Consider the following 20,417-nt stretch of genomic DNA (forward strand, 5'->3'; position numbering starts at 1 on the left):
ATCAAAATCTGTCTTACAATAATTGCCTTAAAAACCCTTCACTCTAATATGCTTCCTTTGATACTGAATGAGCTGTCTCTGCTCATTAAAGCAATCCCTATATTCACTATATTTGGAATGTCTTTTTTTCCAAGAAGATTTTCTTAAATTGAATTGGTCTGAGTATTGTCTGAAGGTCATTCCACTCTCATCATATTCACGGAGAATCTTTTTTATGGGGACATTTGGTTGGACAGAAACCCCGTGAGTAAAACTTCTCTCAAGTGTATTGCATGCATTAATTCTCCCTTCATTGGAAGTTTTCTTGAGGATCATTGTTTGGAATGACCCTCCCAGTTGTTTTGCTTCTCTAACTTGATGTCACAAAACCAGGATTTTCTCAAATTGAAGCCCCAGGAAATGCTTAGCTTTGGAGCAGAATCTTGGTATAAAGCCTGATATCCCCATCTGAAGGAAAGAAAAGGATGTAAGTATATCCTTTTCCTTTATAGACATGAGACCTTGATCCCATCCAATTGTGTTTTTCCCCTGGATTGCTCTCATCATCATATCCTATCTCGGTCTCCATTTCTCTCTCTGTCTTCCCTCCCTCCCTCCTTCTCTCCCTCTCTCCGTTTCCTCCCTCTCCCTTCCTCCTTCCCCCCTCCCACTATTCCACATTTCCCTCTCTACCGGTTTCCTTCCTGCTGTGACAGAGGTTATTAACTGTCATTTTACACTGAATTTCTTGATCATCATTTAGTCTGTTGTGAAGTCAGGCTTTTGCTAGAGTAGTATACAGGAGCTGTGCAGTCTGCCTATGTTTGGGCAAACATCTACTCTGGGAGTCCTTGGGAGATGAACTCCCAACAAAGAATAGAAGCTTACAGAAGAGAAAATAGATAGTTTTGATTACATAAAATGAAAAGTATTTGTCCAAATAAAATGAAAGCAATTAGCATTAAGGAGACAGGTTACACAAGACCAAAAGCCACTCCCTAATAAAGATAAATAATACGAATAAAGAATTCTCAAAATAATTCTAAACTATTATCCTTGTGAAAGAGTAAACTATTACTGTTGTGAATGAATACTCCAAATTCTTTCAACCTGTATGTTCTGGCTCCAGCCTCTCAGGGCTCGGCATGCTACCTCTCCACTCGGGGTCTGGAGTGGAATGCCAACCTTCTGTTGATTCAAGCCGTGAACATCTGGGTTTCCCTTATTTCCTAGGGGCCTCTAACTAGCATTCTGTTTCTTTTTATCCAGATGACATTCCTAAGCCTTTATGAAGAGCTATTTCCTTCAAAGATAGAGCAAGAACAAATTTACACACATTTCCCACAGTTCCTCCAAGGTATATTGTCCTCTTATACCAATGCAGTCTTTGAGGAGTTGGCTCAAAACTTGGCTCAGTGGCTAAAATGCATTGATCTCACCAAGTTCATATCTAGGTGGAAAGATGCCCACAAATGCAAAGTGAAGTAAGCAGGACCAAGAAAACAATATTGACAATAATTATAACAGTGTCAGTGGAGAGAAAAAGCACCATGAAATAATCCAAAACGAATCTTGCAAAATTAAAAGGGAAAGCTAGAACCGGCAGATAAGATATGAGCAGACGCCTCTTCCCACTCATTTGTATCCTGGGGAGGGAACGAGGGAAAGCCACATGGGAAGGACACCTCCAGGAGTCAGAAATCTGGCCAGGACTAAGGTGGGAGGAAAAGAGAAGGCAAAATCCAAGGGAGCAAACTGAAGTGACACTAAATATCTATCAGTTTTCTTTCTGTCCTTAGAAGTAAGAGATGTTTCTATTATTTGTTTCCTTCAGATTGGGAAACCAGGCCTCAGATCAAGGAGCTGAGACTTCCCCGTGACTTCACTTTGACAGAATCCTGGCATAGTGATGTAGAGTTAGAGAAGACACAAAGCAGCTGGGAGAGTCGTTCCAGACAATGAAAAATGATTTGCCAGAAAAGTTCTTGGGAAGGGAAAGAAAGACAAATGTGAACTGAAGTTCTCTCTCTCGCTCTTTCTCTCTCTCTCTTTTTCTCTCCCTCTCTGGAATTTAGATCTCTCTTTTCCCCCCAAGGGGGAAGATACCCAGAGAATGCAAAGGTCATTTCTTGAGATCTAAATCCTCCTTTTCCCTAAAAAGGGAAGAAAACCAGAGAAAGATGATACCTGTGAAATTAAAGATTTTTACTAAGCAGAGAAATAAGATACGTGCATGGGATCAGTTAGCCTAATGCTAAATAGCTCAACTAAGTAGGAGGTCAAGACTATATATATAACCCAGCAATACCACTCCTTGGTCTGTATCCCAAAGAGATCATAAAAATGGGAAAAGGACCCATATGTACAAAAATCTTTATAGCAGTTCCTTCTGTGGTGGCAAAGAATTGGAAACTGAGGGGATGTCCATCAGATGGGGAATGGCTAAACAAGTTGTGGTATATGAATATAATGGAATACTATTGTGCTGTAAGAAATGTTGAACAGGTGGACTTCAGAAAAACTTGGAAAGACTTATATGAACTGATGCTGAGTGAAGTGAGCAGAACCAGGAGAACATTGTACACAGTAACAGTCATATTATGGGATGACTGACTTTGATAGACTTGCCTCTTCACAGCAATGGAAGAATCTAAGACAACTCCAAAAGGCTCACAATAGAAATTGCTATTCACACTGAGAGAAAGAAATATGGAGTCTGAATGCAGATAGAAGCGTACTATTTGCTCTCATTTTCCTTTGTGGTTTTGTTTTATTGTTTCATTCTCGTGGTTCCTCCCATTAGTTCTAATTGTTCTTTACATCATGACTAATGGAAAAATATGCTTAACATGAATGTATATGTAGAGCCCATATCAGATTGTATGCTGTCTTGGAGGGGAGGAAAGAAGTGTGAGGGGGAGAAAATTTAAAACTCAAAATCTTATGGAAATGAATGGTGAAAACTAAAAATGAACAAATTATCCAAAAAAAGACTATATATATATATATATGTATATAAATATATATAAACATATATATATGACACATACAGACATAGACACACATAGACACATAGACACATAGACACACAGAGACACAGACACACACACACACATATATATACGTAATTCCAGGTGTTAGAGCTGTGGCCTTTTAATACATAAATCAGAGGATATTCTTGATGATAAACAATCCTGACAATTCAATGTTTAAGCATAAACAATAAGATAAGGGAATGTCCCCAAAAACCATGAAACAGGATGTGCCCAAGAGCCCCATAAACAATGGTCAGAGGAGTCTCTGAAGATGACAACATCTCTTAAAGGCCCACAAATCACCAGATGGGCTCAGGTCTGCTTCAAGGCTGCTGTGACCTTAATTAGCTTCAGAGTTGTTGATTTTCTGCACATCCAGCTGTGATTACTCTCAGTTACCACAAAGGATTGCTGGTATGTCAGGCCACTTGTGTCTTAGTTATACAAGCAGTCCTCATATAGCTCTTCTTGGTTACCTGGATAATTGGGGAACTCAAGCAAGTCAAGGTAGTTACTATACTCTTTTGCAAATTCACTTATGCACAATAAATCTGATAGTTTTACTCAAGGGTCAGTCCTTCCTTGGAATGGATATTCCAAAAATAGTCAACACAGAGATTTTTTTAATGAGCAGAGAGAGTTTATTCAGTATGTGGGGAACCATACCAGAGTTTTGAAAAGGTTTTCAAGGTAATCATTATGAGACAACTTTCAGTTTGGTGTCTGATCTGATTAGTCAAAATAAAAATCATACTGGAAAAATCCCTTCTCAAGGTAACAAGTGTGGCCCAGGCTTTGTCCAATTTACATAAGAGAGCTCATATTAGAGAGAAAATGTATAGACGTCATCAACATGAGAAGCATTGCTTTCACAACCAGGACCATATTAAGTATCAGAAAATTCACAGACCAGAAAAGTGTTGTAAATTCAATGAATTTCAGAATGTTTTCTGTCAGAGATCACTTCTTATTTCCCATCAGAGGATTCATTTTAGAGAGAAATTTTACAGTTGTAACCAGTGTTCTAAAACTTTTATAAAATCCTTCCAATGTGAAGCAGATAAGAGTGTTCATATTGGAGAGAAACCTTACAAATGTCATCATTGTGGAAAAGTGTTCATAATGCTTTACCAGTATGCAACATATCAGAGGATTCATGCTAGAGAGAAGCCCTTTAAATGTAGTGAATGTGGGAAGGCCTTCAGATGGGAGTCATGCCTTATTAGACATCAAAGAATTCATACTGGAAAGAAGTCTTACCAGTGTAATCAGTATGGGGAGGCATTGAACTGGAGCTCATCTCTTAAGATACCTAAGAACATTCATACTGGAGAGAAACCTTACGAATGTAATCAGTGTGCAAAAACTTTCATAAAGCCCTCCAAACTTAGAGAATATCAGAGAATTCATGCTGGAGATAATGGATGTGGGATGTAATGAATTTGGGAAAACCTCACCAAATGAAAGAATTTATATTAGATTGTAACTTTGTGAATGTATTTGAAGTGGGAAATGCTATTAATTGGAGAGGAGACGTTACCAAATACATCAGGAAATTAAGATTGGAATGCAGGAATTTAATGTATTTTTTGTGTATTTCTCATGTTCATCATTTATTACTATGCAATAATACCCAAGGACATTGACAGGCCCTAGTCCTTCAGACACTCCTCACTTGATTTTCCAGCCCATGGCTACCATGAGTGTTTTGGTATAATAATAATGATGACGATGGTGATGATGATGATGATGGTGGTGGTGATAGTTGATTTTTTTTTAGTGCTCTAACATTAATTTGATCTTTACAATAACCCTAGATGGATTATTGTAAAGGTAGATGCTATTATTATCCTTGCAGTTGAGAAAACTGAGTCAGACAAACACTGGTTATTTTACATTAGAACATAAAGTTGATGTAATTCAATGGCATCAGTATCATCATAGGAACTCAAAAATAGGACAAAATGTGCGAATTCCTGAATATGTGTCTCAAGTAAATTTAATAAAGATAAACTGAGGTGCATACTCTGAGCAGAATCAATTTAAGAGTGATGTGTGTAACTGTTAACAAAGTAGGTCAAACTGGCCACTTCAGTAAAGCCAGCAACTCTAATGAGAAGGTGGGGACCTCTTTTATGGACACACAAGAAAGAAGGGGGTCTTGGTAATCGTGGAACATTACAATTGTCTGTACAAAGAAAAATGGGCTGGCATTCAGGTGAGACTAATTATAGGACCCATCTGCCTCTTGTAATCTTTGCTAGGGGATCAAAACTACCAGACTTCTAGTCTCCTTGGAAGAGATAAAATCTCCCCTCATTTCACGAACACTGGCAAAGACAGATGATATATCTTTTGGGGACGGTACCTTGTGTTCCAGGGGCTCTGGTAGGAGAGATAACAATTTCTCTTTTAATTAGACCTTTAAAGTAATTTGGGAAGGGAATCTAAGTTCCCGAGCTTAACTCAAGTACATAGAAAGGTGGCTTTAGACAGATACAGACTCAATTGCAAAATTACTACAGCATAAAATTGGTTACATTGTATGATTAATACAGAGGTAAAATTAATTTTGATATTTTCTATGGTACAAAATATAAAACGCGCAGGTAAAATAAAAGAAGGCAAAGTTGCACCATTTTTGTTTTCCAAACAAGGAAAAGGAATAGAAGTGTTGCAGTGGTAGAAATAGAGCATCTTTTAGTTGTATGGGTTGATGATTGCAGTAAAAAAAAAATGCATTCCTTTTAGCAGAGCACCCAGTTCAGATGAAAAGTTCCCAGTTTACTTAAGGCACTGAAAGAAAATGGAAATGAGGTGGATTGTGAAGAAACTTTTACTGCCACTGTTGGTTGGTTCAATCACTTTAAAAATCAAATTCAATTGCATGATGCTAAAATTACTGGTCAGATGGCCAGTGCAGATGAGGACATGGTGGATAAATAACCTGATGTTTTGGAGGAAACAATTGAAGTTTGATACCCTGATCAACAAATTTTTACTATGGATGAAACAGGTTTATTCTGGAAAAGATGCCTTCCAGATCTCAACATTTCTAAGAGTAAATAAAATTGATAGGAACTTAAAATGTCCTTGATCCCCTAAGATTTTACTGGGATATAGTGAGGGAAGGCATTTTAAATTAAAGCCAATGTTTATTTATTGGTCTCCAAATTCTTACGCTGAGAGATGACAACCATTTTTCAATCACTTCCACTTCTTTGACCGCCAGGTAAGAAAGCACAGAGGGCTAATGCTATACTGGTTTGCAAGTTATGTTAGCCCAGCTCCTGAAAAATGTTACAAGGCCAACAATATCACCTTTAAGGCCTTATTACCGATTTTAGAAAATGCTCCATGGCATCCAGTTCCACTTGGTTCATCGTGTGAGAATGGGAATATACACATTTGCTGGGATGTGGATAAATCTCTCCGCACCCACTGGTTCATGTAGGAAGATATGAAGAGGAGATCGTTCAGTCTACATTGCTAAAATATTTTAAAAGACATCAATGATCTTTTTATGAGATCCTCAATGCAGGCTAATTTTTAAGTATACTATTAAAAAACTTTGATTTTTAAAAATCTTTCCCCCTGTAACCACTGTATTTCTGTGAACTGGAAACTTCAATCAGAAATACATTTTTGTTTTCCTTATACTAAAGTAATAAACAGATAAAAACTTGAATTTTTTCATGTCATATTATCATTCAGTTGGAACCAATTATGATATTTTACATATAACTTTGAAAAGTGCAAAATCAGAAAATTTGATCACTTCAAGGGGCTCATCATTCGCAGTCATCTGTCCCTAGCCATTTATTTCATGGATAATTATCTTTTTTTTTTTTTTAGTAAAAACAAAGTGTTAATTGGTATCAATTACTCAAAAAAGAAAAACAAACCAAAAAAAAAACCAAACCACCAGGGAATATGGGTATTTCTATTAACAGAGGCTACTGTGAGACATAATTATTTCTCTCTTGTATTAATAACTAATTATTGAATCAGAACCCAGGTTTTTCCCCTTTTCTACTTCCTCATCCAGAAATAAATCAGTGTGGGAAATCTTTCTAATATGTCTACCCAGCCAGGATGGCTGAAATCTAATCAAAGACAGTAAAAGAAATTCTAAGTTTGGCTAATGGCTGCATTCCTGCTCATTGTATTTGCTCAGGCAGGTCTGGGAAAAGGTTGATTTTCCCTTTTGTCAGACCGATGATATGGAAACTGATAAGTCTCTTTGACTAAGATTTGGGTGATTCAAGGTCCTCACTGTAATATAGCCCATCCTCTCATTATAATATTCATTTTCTCATTAATTGTTTACCAATCAGAGTTGATTGCCACCCTCAGAACATCTACTCTGCCAAGAGCATACAAACTGTGAGCCCACCATCATCGAGGGTCCTTGGTCTAGGAGAGATGGCCAAATGACCATTCTTTTACTAATAAACATGCTGGCCTTATTAATAAAATGATTAAATTACTCAGAAATTATGTCTCTTGATCCTTTTTAAATGCCGTACTACAAAAGGAGTATGGTACATGGAACTGTAAATCTTCATTATATACTACTTTTTATGCTTTTATACATAATATTTAACATTTTGTAAGTGTCTTCCTTGATTGATTAGAAATTTATCTACTCATAGCTGTGAAACTTATATATTCTGCTTTTCTTCCCATTTTTAAAAGGCTGGATCTTTAATATTAAAGACATTCATGTATGTTTTAATGTGGATTTTAGAATATGTGCTGGAATAATTTGGAATATATGTTGGTCTCAACCTATTTTCTGACAGAGTACCTCCCACTTAACCAACGATATTTTAAAAATGAAATATGGAGTTCTTTCCTAAATAAATTTTGGGGCTTTATTGAATACTGGGCTACTAATACTAGAGACATTTGTACGACAATATTAGGTCTACTGACACTGTGTTTTGTCAAGGGCAGAAAGGCAGCTATTGACTCTGAAGATCCCATTACACCAATGTGTGGGACAGAGACCACTACTCAAATTCAAAACAAAGACTTAGGTACCTTGAAAGCAGAAAGGAGTTTATTGCTTTCTGGTGAGAAAGGGTACCGCCCCTGGTTGCCCTAATGGCGCCGGCCAGGCAGCATGAGTATTCGAGAGATGATCTCTGAGGATCTCTCAGGAGTGAAGCCTCCTCAAAGAATTGATCGTTTGACCTTGTAAAGAGACATGCTTTTCAACACATCTCGTACTTTATCAGACCCTCCCCCTTCTCAAACTTCTTTTTAGGTATGTAGCAGGGAGGAATAACACCGTCCCCCCTTCTAAAACTGCTTGCTCACTCTTGCAAAAACTTCCCGCCTTTTTCTTGTCTCTAGGCAACTATTCTTTTTTCTTTGTTTGTTCTCTGTTGCTGGGGAAGACTCTCCAAAAATACATTGGGCCCTTAAGGCTTGCACCAATGAGCTGAGAGGAAGGGGGTGAGGAGGAGGAGGAGTTGTGGGTAGGAATCTATATACTCTGTCTCTGCCGGGCACACCCTGGCGCTCTCCCAGCAGAGCATCGTAGGCAGACGGAGGGTGCCCTTTCTCCAGAAAGCCACTAAAGAAAACTTTCCTTTTGCTAATATCTCTAAGTCTCCGATTTATTGGTAAGGGTCTCTGGACCCCACACAAGTACGAGTTGGTTACAGAAAGCAAGGCTTATTTATGCCCTAACTCGAGATCCTTCTCCCTAACCCCCTGTCCCTTTTCCCATCGGCTGGGCTTCTGGGGGCACAATCTATTCACGGAAATCTCCCCCGGCAACGTAGGACACAAGTTTGCCCAGAGACAAGGAAAGGCGGGAAGTCTGGTAGTTTAGGATGGGGAAAGGCCTATTCTATTCTTTCTGCTATGTGCTTAAAAACAGGGTGGGGGGGGTTGACAAGGTCGGGAGGGAGTGTGTTTCAACAGTACAATTAGAAGGCCATCTGCAACAGGTGCCTCCAATTTCTCTCCTCCCACTCTTCTTGTTCTCTGGTTTCTGACCTTCTCTCTCTCCAAATGACCAGTGATCTCCTATTGCTGCCCTTTGGGACAACTATTAACAAAACTATTAACGACCATTAACCCTTTGCGGAGGCCTCACTCCTGCGAGATCATCTCTTATACCAAGTTTTTTGCTCTTCTGGAGTAAAGTATTAGTAGAAATTTAGTTCAATTATCTGGGAGAGTATTTCGTCTTTCTTTTCTCTATTCTTCTTAGGCTGACCCTCTATCTGCTATTCCATGCTGCCTCTCATAAAAAAAAAAAAGGTACATTAAATAGTTATGTTCCCTCTTCACCCCACACTGGCCTGGAACTGACTGGCTCACATCATAAGCTTCTTATCGCAAAACTGAGACTTAAATTGAAGAAAGTTGGGAAAACCGTAAGACCTTATAGATATGGCCTAAAAAACACCTCTTGTGAACATAAAATAGTCCTTTTATTTTATTTTATTTTTATTAATTTATTTTGATTTATCAATAATCACTTCCATATGCTTTTGAGTTCAACATTTTTCTCCCCCTTCCTCCCCACCACCCTCCCCAAGACGGCACACAATCTGATATAGGCTATACATTTACATTCATATTAAACATATTTTCACATTAGTGATGTTGTAAGTAAAAATTAAAACCAATAGGAGGAACCATCAGAAAGAGGAAACAAAACTCAACAGAAGAGAAAAAAAATAACAATTCGGTTTCCATAGTTCTTTCTTTGGGTGTGGATAGCATTTTCCATCACAAGGCCTCTGGAGATGTCTTAGATCTTTGTATTGCCAGGAAGGGTTAAGTTTATCACTATTAGTCATCGTACAACGTGGCTGTTATTGTATACAACGTTCTCTTGGTTCTGCTCACTTCACTCAGCATCAGTCCATACAAATCTTTCCAGGTTTTTCTAAGTCAGCCTGTTCATCATTTCTTATAGCACAATAGTATTCCATGACATTCATATACCACAACTTGCTCAGCCATTCCCCAATGGATGGGCATCCTCTCAATTTCCAATTCTTTGCCACCACAAAAAGAGCTGCTATGAATATTTTTGTACATGTGGGTCCTTTTCCCATTTGTATGATCTCTTTGGGATATGGCCCTAGAAGTGCTATTGCTGGGTCAAAGGGTATGCACATTTTTATAGCTCTTTGGGCATAGTTCCAAATTGCTCTCCAAAACGATTGGATCGTGAAATAGTCATTTTAATTATTGTTGTGGCCTAGCTATAAGCACTGAGGATTCCTACAGATATTTAATTGGGGCCTTACTGATTTTCAGGGGTAAGAGGTTAATCGGTGTGATATATTGTAGACATTTTCAGACTGTGATGCATTGATCAGTTTGAATTAAATTGATCAGGTTGAATTAAAAACATTTTTTAAAGTAGAATGGCTTTGGGAGGGGGTAAACAGTGAAATGAAAGGGAAGTTTTCGGTTATAAAATGTTAATAAAGTGTATCTTTAAAAAGGAATATGAAAATATCTCTAATATACATCCTCTAAAGTGGTTCAAAGATGTCCCACTTCTCTGTTTCCTCCTGAACTTTGTTCTGCTGTGCACATTTTAAAAAATGCTTCAGGGACTTTCATCATTTATTTCCATATTTTTTTTTAACATAATCATCAAATCTTTCCCATCTTGAATAAAAAAAAAAAATCCCCCTTTCCGTAACTGTGCAAAGTTCCTAGTTCTGTTCTCTTCTGATTAAAAAAAGTAAGTGATGTGACCTTTTGTAGCTAGGTCAACTATCCCTTTTGATACAAGGGTAGTAGAAGGTGTAAGATGAGAGGACAAAGTATGGGAGTGACCAAGGTTCTGTCAAACAGGTTTCCATCTTTCTTACTTGTATCTGTAAGGGGGAAAAAAAGGCACCAGTGTTCTGGAGTGGATCAAACAACGGACTCCTGCCTTCCCCAGCTTCTCTTTCTTACCCAGCCTGCTCCACTGACTTTACAACATGAGCTGATGCAGACTGAACAAGCAGACGCGCGAACCCCCTGCTCCCACCCCACATCCAGAAAGGATCACCAGAGGAAAGCAACTCCGGGGAAGTGACAAAGGTGCCCCCTCCCACCGGGAAGGCAGGCTCGGTGCTCCTGGTGCTCTGTCCAGCACAGTCCAGGACTGGGCGTTTTAGCTCATTTATTTTTCTTTGCAAAAAGAGAGGATTCCGTCTGGAGTGAGGGGCCAAGGGAGTTTTGGGTTTTTTTTAATCAGAAATGATAGTTATGTGAGGAAAAGCCCCAATAAGAAACTTTGTGGGAAAATAAAGTCCATGAGAAGAAGGTGGGCTTGTCACAGGAAACGCGCCTTGCTCCCCAGCACTGGGTCCTGGCTTGGAGGGGGGGGTGTGTGTGTAGTACTACAACCACGTACTACAATTCCCAGAAGGCGAAGCGCGGGAAGTGCTTGGCCAATGGCTGCCGAAAGGCTCCTCTCCCGGCCAACTTGCGGCGCTCCTGAGCATGCGTATTGGCCACGAGGGCCTCGGCACGCCTGGTTCCGGAAGTCTCCGCTCGTGCGGGCTTCCTGTTCCGGTGTCTGTCTCCACGTGGGGGGCTGAGACGGCCCCAGGCGGCCGGCCTCAGGCGGCTTCCCCCAGTACTTGCTGCCTGCGGGGGGTGAGCCTTCCGGTGCCTCGCGTCCACGCCGCCCTCGGGGATCCTCTTCCCTCGCCCCAGCCCAGTCGCAGCCTTCTCTCCCAGGCCGTCGGGCGGCCCCGGGCCCAGGGCTGTTCTGGGGCCTCAGTGGGGCCTGGGCGCGGGGCCCGAGCACGAGGGAGAGCGGCAGGAAGGCCGAGGGCGGAGGGGGCGGGGCGCGCTCCCGGCCGGAGCAGGCGGGTCTGCGGGTGGTCCCGCGCCGGAGGGAGGGGGCGCTGCCACGCTTCTCCCACCGCCACGGACCCCCTCCTCATCCTTGCTGGACTGTGAGCTCTGGGCAGACGTCCGCGTTCCGTCTGCGGCCTCTGCTCCCCGGTGCCTGCATTGTATTCCCCTCTAGTGCTCACCGCTCACTCGACTGTCCGACCATTTAGAGCCTTTCATGAGTGTTATAATAATAATAATTATAGGAATTGGGGAGAGGACGCGTTTTTTATCCCCATTCATGCAAATACTGTTCTGTACATATGATGCGGGAAATAAATGTGGTGCCGGAGGGCTTCATGACCCTACTAGGCCCGCTCACGTTTCCCTTTTTCTTCCCAGGCCTTTGTCCTTCCCCAAAAAGACTGAGTTGTGCCAAGGGAGGAATGCTCCCTGTCCTCCTGACAATCAGGCCCTTCCAGGTGAGTGGGAGTGCCCTGTTTCCTGAAATGGCCTCCTCTGGGCCATCTCTTGCTTTGGTAATAGTGGCAGGAAAGGGGCCAAGAGGGTGCCGAGAATCCCACGTTTTTTAGGCCAAGTGCTTATGTCTGTCCATGTACTTTAGTGATCGTGGCTCTAAACGTGAGGTTGTCGTCCAGTGACCAGTGAGTGGACATATTCTTGCAGGAACTGAATCCTGGTAATCCTGAGGATTTTCCTTCAAAATGTAAACGGAAGAGAATTATCTATAGGCATTTATTGTGCCTAATCTGTGATCTACTATAGTATGCAGAAGTGATAGCATCTGCCTTATGTTATGCAGAATACAGATAAATGTATGTTTTTTTTCAAAATGCAGTCAGTGCTGCTGTGGGGGACATTAACATGTGAGTCTAGCTGGGAGGGCTTCTTGAAGGAGGTGACACTTCAGCTGAATGGTGTCCTAAGCTGTAGTTTCCAGGAGGTGGAGGTTATGTGCGGAATGTGTAAGGCTGAATGTGGAGTGCTATATAATTAGAATAGCAAGCCAGCCAATTTAGGTAAGAAACCAGAGATGGATTCAAGCGTATGATCTGGGAGTTGAGGACTGAAAGGATGACCCAAGGATGCTCAGTTTAAAAGAGGATGTATGATCATGACTGGAGCCAGAGAGCAGAAGGCAGTGTGATTAGCAAAGATTCCAAGTCAGAATCTCCACTGTGATACAAATCACTTGACCATAAGTGAGCCACTTAGCCGTTCCTTGACTCTGTTTCCTCATCTGTAAAATGGGAATGATAGTAACTCCGTTCACTGCCTGCCTCATGAGGAAAGAATTTTGTAAACCCCTCAGCCCAATGAGGATCATAAAGACTGTAAGATCTTAGATTTAGAAGCAGAAGGGACCATATGGTCCACCTAATCCATACTTTCGTTGTATTCATGTGGAAAGTGAGACTTAGCTCTCTAAGTCACTCTGGCAGTAAATAGCAGAGCCAGAATTTGATCTCAGGTCTTTAGGGTCCAATATTCATTAGCCACAGCCTGAGCCTTCCCTAACAAGGATGTGCATTTTTTGTTAAGGATCAGAAACTGTTAGGGATTGAGCCATAGTTTGTAATTCAGAGTTAGTTTTCATGGTGTACTCTGAAAGCTGCACCTGGGCAGATTACCTCTTGTTGTACAGACCAGCTTCCTATTCAAAGCTTCTGAGAGGGGCAGTCCCTGGGTGAGCATGAATGCATTTGGAATTGTAGGAATCAGTGACATTCAGGGATGTGGCTGTGGACTTCACCCAGGAGGAATGGGAATACCTGGACCTTTCTGAGAAGGAGCTCTACAGGGATGTGATGCTGGAGAATTACAGACACCTGGTCCATCTAGGTAAGAACAGCTTCCCTGGGTGAGTCGGAATCTGCCTATGAGAGGGACTTTGTGACTTTCCTCAGGAAATAATTCAAATAATTCTACTATTAGGCATTGCTTAGGAGGAGAAGAAACAAAGACAAAACAGAATCTGCCCTCTAGGAGCTGACATTTCATGGGAATTTGTTTTATAAAACTAGAAACTATCATCTAATTTTGTCAGCACAGTGGAAGACACCTTCCTCACTCTCTATTCTCATAGGTCTAAGATTAGCCCCAAAAGTTCAAATGATGATACCTGAGCACATGAAAAATTTCTACCCCCTCCCCCTGCAGTGGGTGCAATGAATGAATTTTTTAATGAATCCAAATCCAGTCTTGGACGAATTCCTCTTTTATTGCTAACAGAACATGGAACATCCTTGAGGGGTCATTTGTATCCTGGTCTATGGGCATGCCTTCCCCTTTCCTCTTTTCCACAGAAAGAGAGGATTCAGTATTGAAAGCTGAAGTGAACCTTTGCGCGTCTCTTTGCTTTTTCTTATGAACAGGACTTGCCGTCTCCAAGCCGGATGTGATCTGCCACTTAGAGCGAGGGGAACCTCCTTGGCAGCCAGAAAGTCAAGTTACAAGGACCAGGTTTCCAGGTGAGGGAGAGACCATCCAGCTGATAGCTCAACTTATCCATTTGGGGGTCTAAGTGTTAATGCTGGCCAGAGAGCCAACCTGTGGCCTTCCTTGGTTTCAGAAGAAGAGGTGAGGCCCTCTGGTATGGTTCCCTCTGATGAAGCTTTATCCGCTCCTCAACCAATCCTTTCTTGACATCTCCCCATTCCTAGTTCCTTCTAGTTTTGGATACTGACATTTGCTGATGTATTTTGGGGGTATCTAGGATGAAATATTGCTTGGAGTTTCTTTTGGGTCAAAATGCTCTTTTTCTTGTAAAATGGTCCTTCACTCACTAGTTAGTGGTCTTGGGTTTATTATACACCAACATCTTGTATTCCTTTGTAGTGTTGTAGTTGGATTACTGACTTTTCATAAGTTTGGTAAGTGATCCCAGTTAGGAATTTTGTAACTACTATTTTACATTATGAGATGCCAGGCCTCCATTCATTCTAAACATTGCCTTTCAAATTGTTGACACTTTGTTCCAAGTGAAGTTTTTTTTGTTTGTTTTTGTTTTTTTTTTTTGTTTTTTTGCTTCTGCAAAATATGGCTGAGATGGTTTGGTTGGTACACCCCCAAATCACTGGATTCTTTTACGTGGTATCATCATTTCACTCTCTTCACATGGACTGTCCATGAACATCTGTCCAGTAATAAAAGGTCTTCCATTATTACTCTTCACACCAGTTTGTTTTTGTATTTAGAGAATTCTTGCATATGTGTCTAGCCAGGAAAAAAGGCTGTCTTGGGTGGCCTGTTGTGGATGAAGTGATGCTGGCTGGTGGTAGTCCCTGCTTCCTTATTCAGACACTCCCTAACTCTTCCATTAATACTGTTCTAGAGTTGGACCGGGAATGAAGCCAAGCTCATTGGTGCGGAGTTTGCCCACTCCATTCTCTTTTTTGCCTTTTTGGACATGCAGAGTTTTCTCCTCCAAAGCCACTGCAATCCCCGTTGTTCCCTTTGGTCATCCACCAGGCCTTTCAGTATGTGAGGATGCTAATGACCTGATATCACTAAGGGCAGTAACTGTTTCCCAATTTCTTGTGGTTTCCAGTTCCCTCTTGGACATTTTTGCCCCGTGTTTTTTGGTGCCTTATAAACTAATATATTAGTCTTGGCAAGAGGCAAGGATGGCAATTTTAGTTGGAAGGTGCTGTCAGAATCCATATTGCAAGGTGGTATGAAGGGAGTCGGAAAAGGGGAAGTGGAGGCTGTGAATGCCTGTGACTGGTTAGACGTAGCTAGAGTCAGGAAGACCTGAGTTCAGATCTGGCGTCAGACACTTACCCGCTCTGTGACTCTGGACAGTCACTTAACCTCTGATTGCCTCAGTCTCCTAAACTGTAAAATGAGAATCATAACACCACCTGCTTTATGGGCTTGCTGTGAGAAGATCAGATGAGATGGTGCTTAGCTCATAGTAGGCACTAAACAAATGCTTACACCCCCCAATGCAGCCCAAGTTAACATTCACTTTCGGGGCTGCCACATCTTGCTGCGTCCTCGGAGCAGGTCTGGAGTCCTCTGAAACCTCCCGATTGTTTCTTTCAGCCGAACTGCCGTCTCACCGTACCTCCCCTATTTTATACTTGCCAGGTAGGTATTTTGTGTTCAGTGCGCTAGCCTGTTGAGAACCTTTTGGGTCATGATTCTTGTCAGTCAGGTTGTATTCTAGCCTGGTTCACATCTCCATCTTCTCCACAAGAAGAGGACTAGATCCTTCATTAGCGATTTGGCAAAATTTAAGTAGAGGCACGCCTGTAACGTTTACTTTCTCCTCCAGCTTAGTAACCCGTTAAAAGAGGTTTCAGTCCAGCCTTCTGCTCAATGCAGGAGTCTTCTCTATGTCATCTTTAACTGGTGGTCTTCTTGCTGCTTAAACGTTTTCAAATTTATTTCGTTGTAGGATGGCTCCTGCCAAAAAAGCAAAAGACAAAAACGTCGTAGTTAGAGTTACATTACTAAACCCAACCTAAGTTTCCTTCTTTGGGAAAATGTAATAACTGACCTTCCTGCCTCCCGCAGTTGTTGTGCTGCTGAATGTAAAAGTATAAGTAACGACACAGATATGTAGTGGTGGACCTGTTTGTTTTCTTCCTTCAAATTTGACACTATTATTTCTTCCTGGAGGAAAAAGAAATTGCTATAAGTATACAGTAGGTGGAAATGGAAGGATATGTCTGTTTAAAATTTGTTTTCAGATTGGGAGTATATTCCTGAAACCAAGGATTCATCTCCAAAGCTGGGCATTTCTATTGAACCTTCATCCAAGGAAGAATGTGCAAAGGTTCATCTCTTTGTCTCGAATTTTACAAAATCCCTGGGGTGTGATGCCAGTTTACAGAGGCAACAGAACACTGAGGAGAAATATTCTTGGTAAGTCAACGGAAGTCAAACTCACAGTAAAATGAGAGGCCGTGCATGTTGCAGATAAGATGCTTGAGCTGTAAGACCAGTGCTTTTTGGACAATAGAAATTCCTGATAGGAAAGAGGCTTCATAAATGTGAGTCATTAAAGAAAAAGCTTTAGTCTGTATTCACACTGAAGTAAATGTAATAGAATCTAATCAAATAAAATGTTTTCTGTTCATAATGGATGTGAGAAATGATTCAGTTCTCAATTTGACCTTAAACATCAAGGATTATAACCTAGAGAGAAATGGATATGTAAAAGCCTTTCCCCACCGCTCACCCTCAATTTCTGTCAGAGTATCTGTACTGGAAAGAAGTCCTATGAATTTACGTTAATGTTTGGTAGCTTTTCTCCCGAGGTATGTAGCTTATTAAACATCAGGAAATGAATAATAGAGCCCAGGCTTATGAATATAACCCATGTAATACGGCTTCTAATCCCCACCCATTCCTTCTTTCTTGTCACAGGATTCATTCTGGAAAGAATAAATGTCTTATCTGTGGATTGTCCCTCTATAGCAAGGCAAGTCTTATTCGACATGTGAGAATTCATACTGGAGAAAAACCTTATAAATGTAGTGAATGTGGGAATGCTTTCCGTGAAGGTGTGATCCTTAATGTCCATCAAAGAATTCATAGTGAAGTGAGATCTTATGAATGCCGTGAATGTGGGAAGACCTTCTGCTCAAAGGTGGGAGTTACCCGTCATGAGAAAATTCATACTGGAATAAAACCTTATGAATGCCATGAATGTGGGAAGGCCTTCCTTCAGAGGTCATATCTTACTCAACATGTGCAGATGCATTCTGGGGAGAAACCTTTTAAATGTCATGTGTGTGGGAACGCCTTCCTGCGGAGGACAGGTCTGAAGCAACACGTGAGAATTCACACCGGAGAGAAACCTTATAAATGTAAAGAATGTGGGAAGGCCTTCTCTGCCAGGAATCGTCTTTATTTGCACATGAGAATACATACTGGAGTGAAACCTTATGGATGTCATATGTGTGGGAAGGCCTTCTCCTCTAGGAATGATCTTACTCGACATGTGAGAATTCATACTGGAGAGAGACCTTATGAATGTCACCAGTGTGGCAAGGCTTTCAGCCAGAGAGGATCCCTGACTCGACATAAGAGAATTCATACTGGATAGTAACCTTATATATCATCAGGAGTCTTATATATCATCAGGCCTCCTTTAACTCAACAAATACTTATTAAGCATCTATGATGTACAAGGCACTGTGCTAAAACTCTTAGGGATATAACACTAAATGTGAACATCATTGCCTTCAAAATAGAAGTTTAAAAAAAAAAGGAAATGTGATGAATATGATAAATGTGAAACTATCTTCCCCTGGAACCTGTAGCATATGAGTTAGTAAAAAAAATAATTCTCACAGGGGAGATGTTATATGCATGTAATGAATTAAGAAAAATTTCATTAAGAACATAGAATTTCAGAGGTAGGAGGAGCCTCTGTAGCCATCTAATTCAACCTGTATGTGAAAAAGAATTCACCCAGAAATGGTCATCTGGGCCTTGTTTTTAAGATAGCCAGTGAGAGGGGAAACATATTCCTTGACAAGACGGCCTATTCTAGTCTGGGATAGCTCCAAGGATTAGGAATTTTTTCCTCTCATTGACTGTCCATTTGTCTTTTCCTCCCTCAACCAATTACTCTTTCTTTGGCCACCAAATAGGAAAAGTCAAATTCTTTTTACGTGACAGTCCTTAGTTGTTGTGTCCTCCTAGGGCCTTCTCTTTTCCACGCCTAGCACTCCCAATTCTTTAATCTTTCCTTCTGTATTGTGAACTTAAGACCCTTACCTGACCTACTCAGCCTCCTTTAGCTTCTTTTTATGCAACTCACAAAGGAAGAGGATTCAAACTAATAGGAAACCTCATGGATTAAATTATTCCCTACCTACTTTCCCTCAATATTTCTTCCAGATTCTCTATTATCATTTGACCACAAGAGGAAAAATTTGGTTTTCACTTCTAAATAAGAATCAGATAGGTATTACAATTTAGCTTTACAAAAGAATGTCCCAGGTCACATAACCAAGAAAATGGTGTATCAGATATTTCTTTCAGTCCTAACTCACACAGGAAAAATTGTGTACCATATGAAAAGTAATTGCAACTGATTCCACAGGAGAAAAAAGATCTCTGACAAGGTAAAGGCCTTATGAATTAACATCAGATAATACTAATCTTTAAAGCTTTCATTAAGCACTTCGTTTTGACCAACCTTCAAATTTTGCAGAGGTTTGGAGTGCACAAGTGTGTAATATTGCATATAATGTATGATCCTTGTTGATGTGTCAGTTTTGTTAATTTTTCCCCCTCTTCCTCTTCAAAAAAAATTCTTATAAGAGATGTCTCTTTGGGAAGGGCAAGGTAGAGGGGTGCAGAGGGATATTTAGACAATGTAAAATCAAAAGATTTAAATAAATTTTTATTTTTAAAAGGTGAATGGGCTAAGCAACACAATAAAGTGAAAAAATGGCTGGCAGAATAGATAAAATGAAACCCTTCAATATGTTGTGTATAAGAAAATAGATCTACAAAAAAGATGTAGAAAAAAAGTTGATGCCATTTGATGTGAGCGCCATCTTTGGTTCTTGAAAGCCCTTGACATCATCTACCACTCTGCTCATTTCCCCCAGTTTGTGACAAGGAGGTGACTGTGACTCTTCTTTCAAAGTCCAACCCCTTCATATTTTCACTTGGTTCCATTCCTTTTCATCTCCAGCAGATTGTGTCCTCAATTAGCCTTTCTTGGATAAGCAGCTTCCTTTCCTATTGCCTTCAAACATTCTTGCCTCGACCATTAAAAAAAAAAACCTTCACTAGAACCTGCCATCTCAAATTTTTATTCCTATATCTCCAAACTCCTTGAAAAAGTTGTCTGTACTCACTGTTTCTGCTTTTCTTACTCCTCGGCCCTGTGCAAACCTTCTTTCAGCTTTATTACCCAACTTGAAATGATTCTTCTAAATTACCAGTGATTTCTTATTTGCTAAATCTGATGACTTTTTCTTAGTTGTTTTTTTTTTTTTTTAACCCGTCTGCTGTGTTTTACACTATTAGCCACCTACTCGTCCTGAATACCCTTATTTTCCTTCGGGGTTTTTGTGACACTGCTCTCTTGCTTTGCGTCACGTATCTGTGGCGCAGAGAACAAGAACATTTATGATTGGCATTGGAACAACGGCCAGCCCATCAGAGTTGTGTTCTCTGCGGTAGAGTTTTGGATGCTTGGCAGTTTAGTTTGAGAAAGGACCTTGGTGTTTGGTGTCTTACCCTGCCAGGTGATCTTCAGAATCTTCCTAAAACAATTCAAATGAGAGTGATTCAGTTTCCTGGTATGGTGCTGGTAGACTGTCCAGGTTTGACAGGCAGACAACAGTGAGGTCAACAAAGCGGTGCTGTAGACCTTCAGCTTGGTAGTCAGACTGATACCTCTTCTCGTCCCACACGTTTCTTTGGAGCCTCCCAAACACTGAGCTAGCTCTGGCAGTGTGTGTGTCAACCTCATCATCTGTGTACATCCCTGGAAAGTACACTAGCAAGGTAAGTGAACTTCTCCATTTGCTGTAATCAAGCAATTAACCAAGCAATGCATCTCTTCCAATCAGTTCCAGTTACAGCAGG

At 40.7% G+C, this 20,417-nt stretch overlaps 1 protein-coding gene across 1 annotated transcript; it reads left to right on the forward strand.

Annotated features, from left to right (window-relative positions):
• The first annotated feature begins 11,492 nt into the window (after positions 1-11,492).
• On the forward strand, positions 11,493-19,236 carry LOC114042379 (zinc finger protein OZF-like). The gene is given in 7 exon segments (XM_027861063.1): positions 11,493-11,600; positions 11,603-11,648; positions 12,234-12,313; positions 13,568-13,694; positions 14,228-14,323; positions 16,550-16,724; positions 17,229-19,236. Coding segments are annotated over 7 exon segments (1,314 nt in total). The 3' UTR covers positions 17,911-19,236.
• Positions 19,237-20,417: the final 1,181 nt, after the last annotated feature.

Source organism: Vombatus ursinus, unplaced genomic scaffold (assembly GCF_900497805.2).
Source record: "Vombatus ursinus unplaced genomic scaffold, bare-nosed wombat genome assembly UNPS02014417.1, whole genome shotgun sequence".
Lineage (NCBI taxonomy): Eukaryota > Metazoa > Chordata > Mammalia > Diprotodontia > Vombatidae > Vombatus > Vombatus ursinus.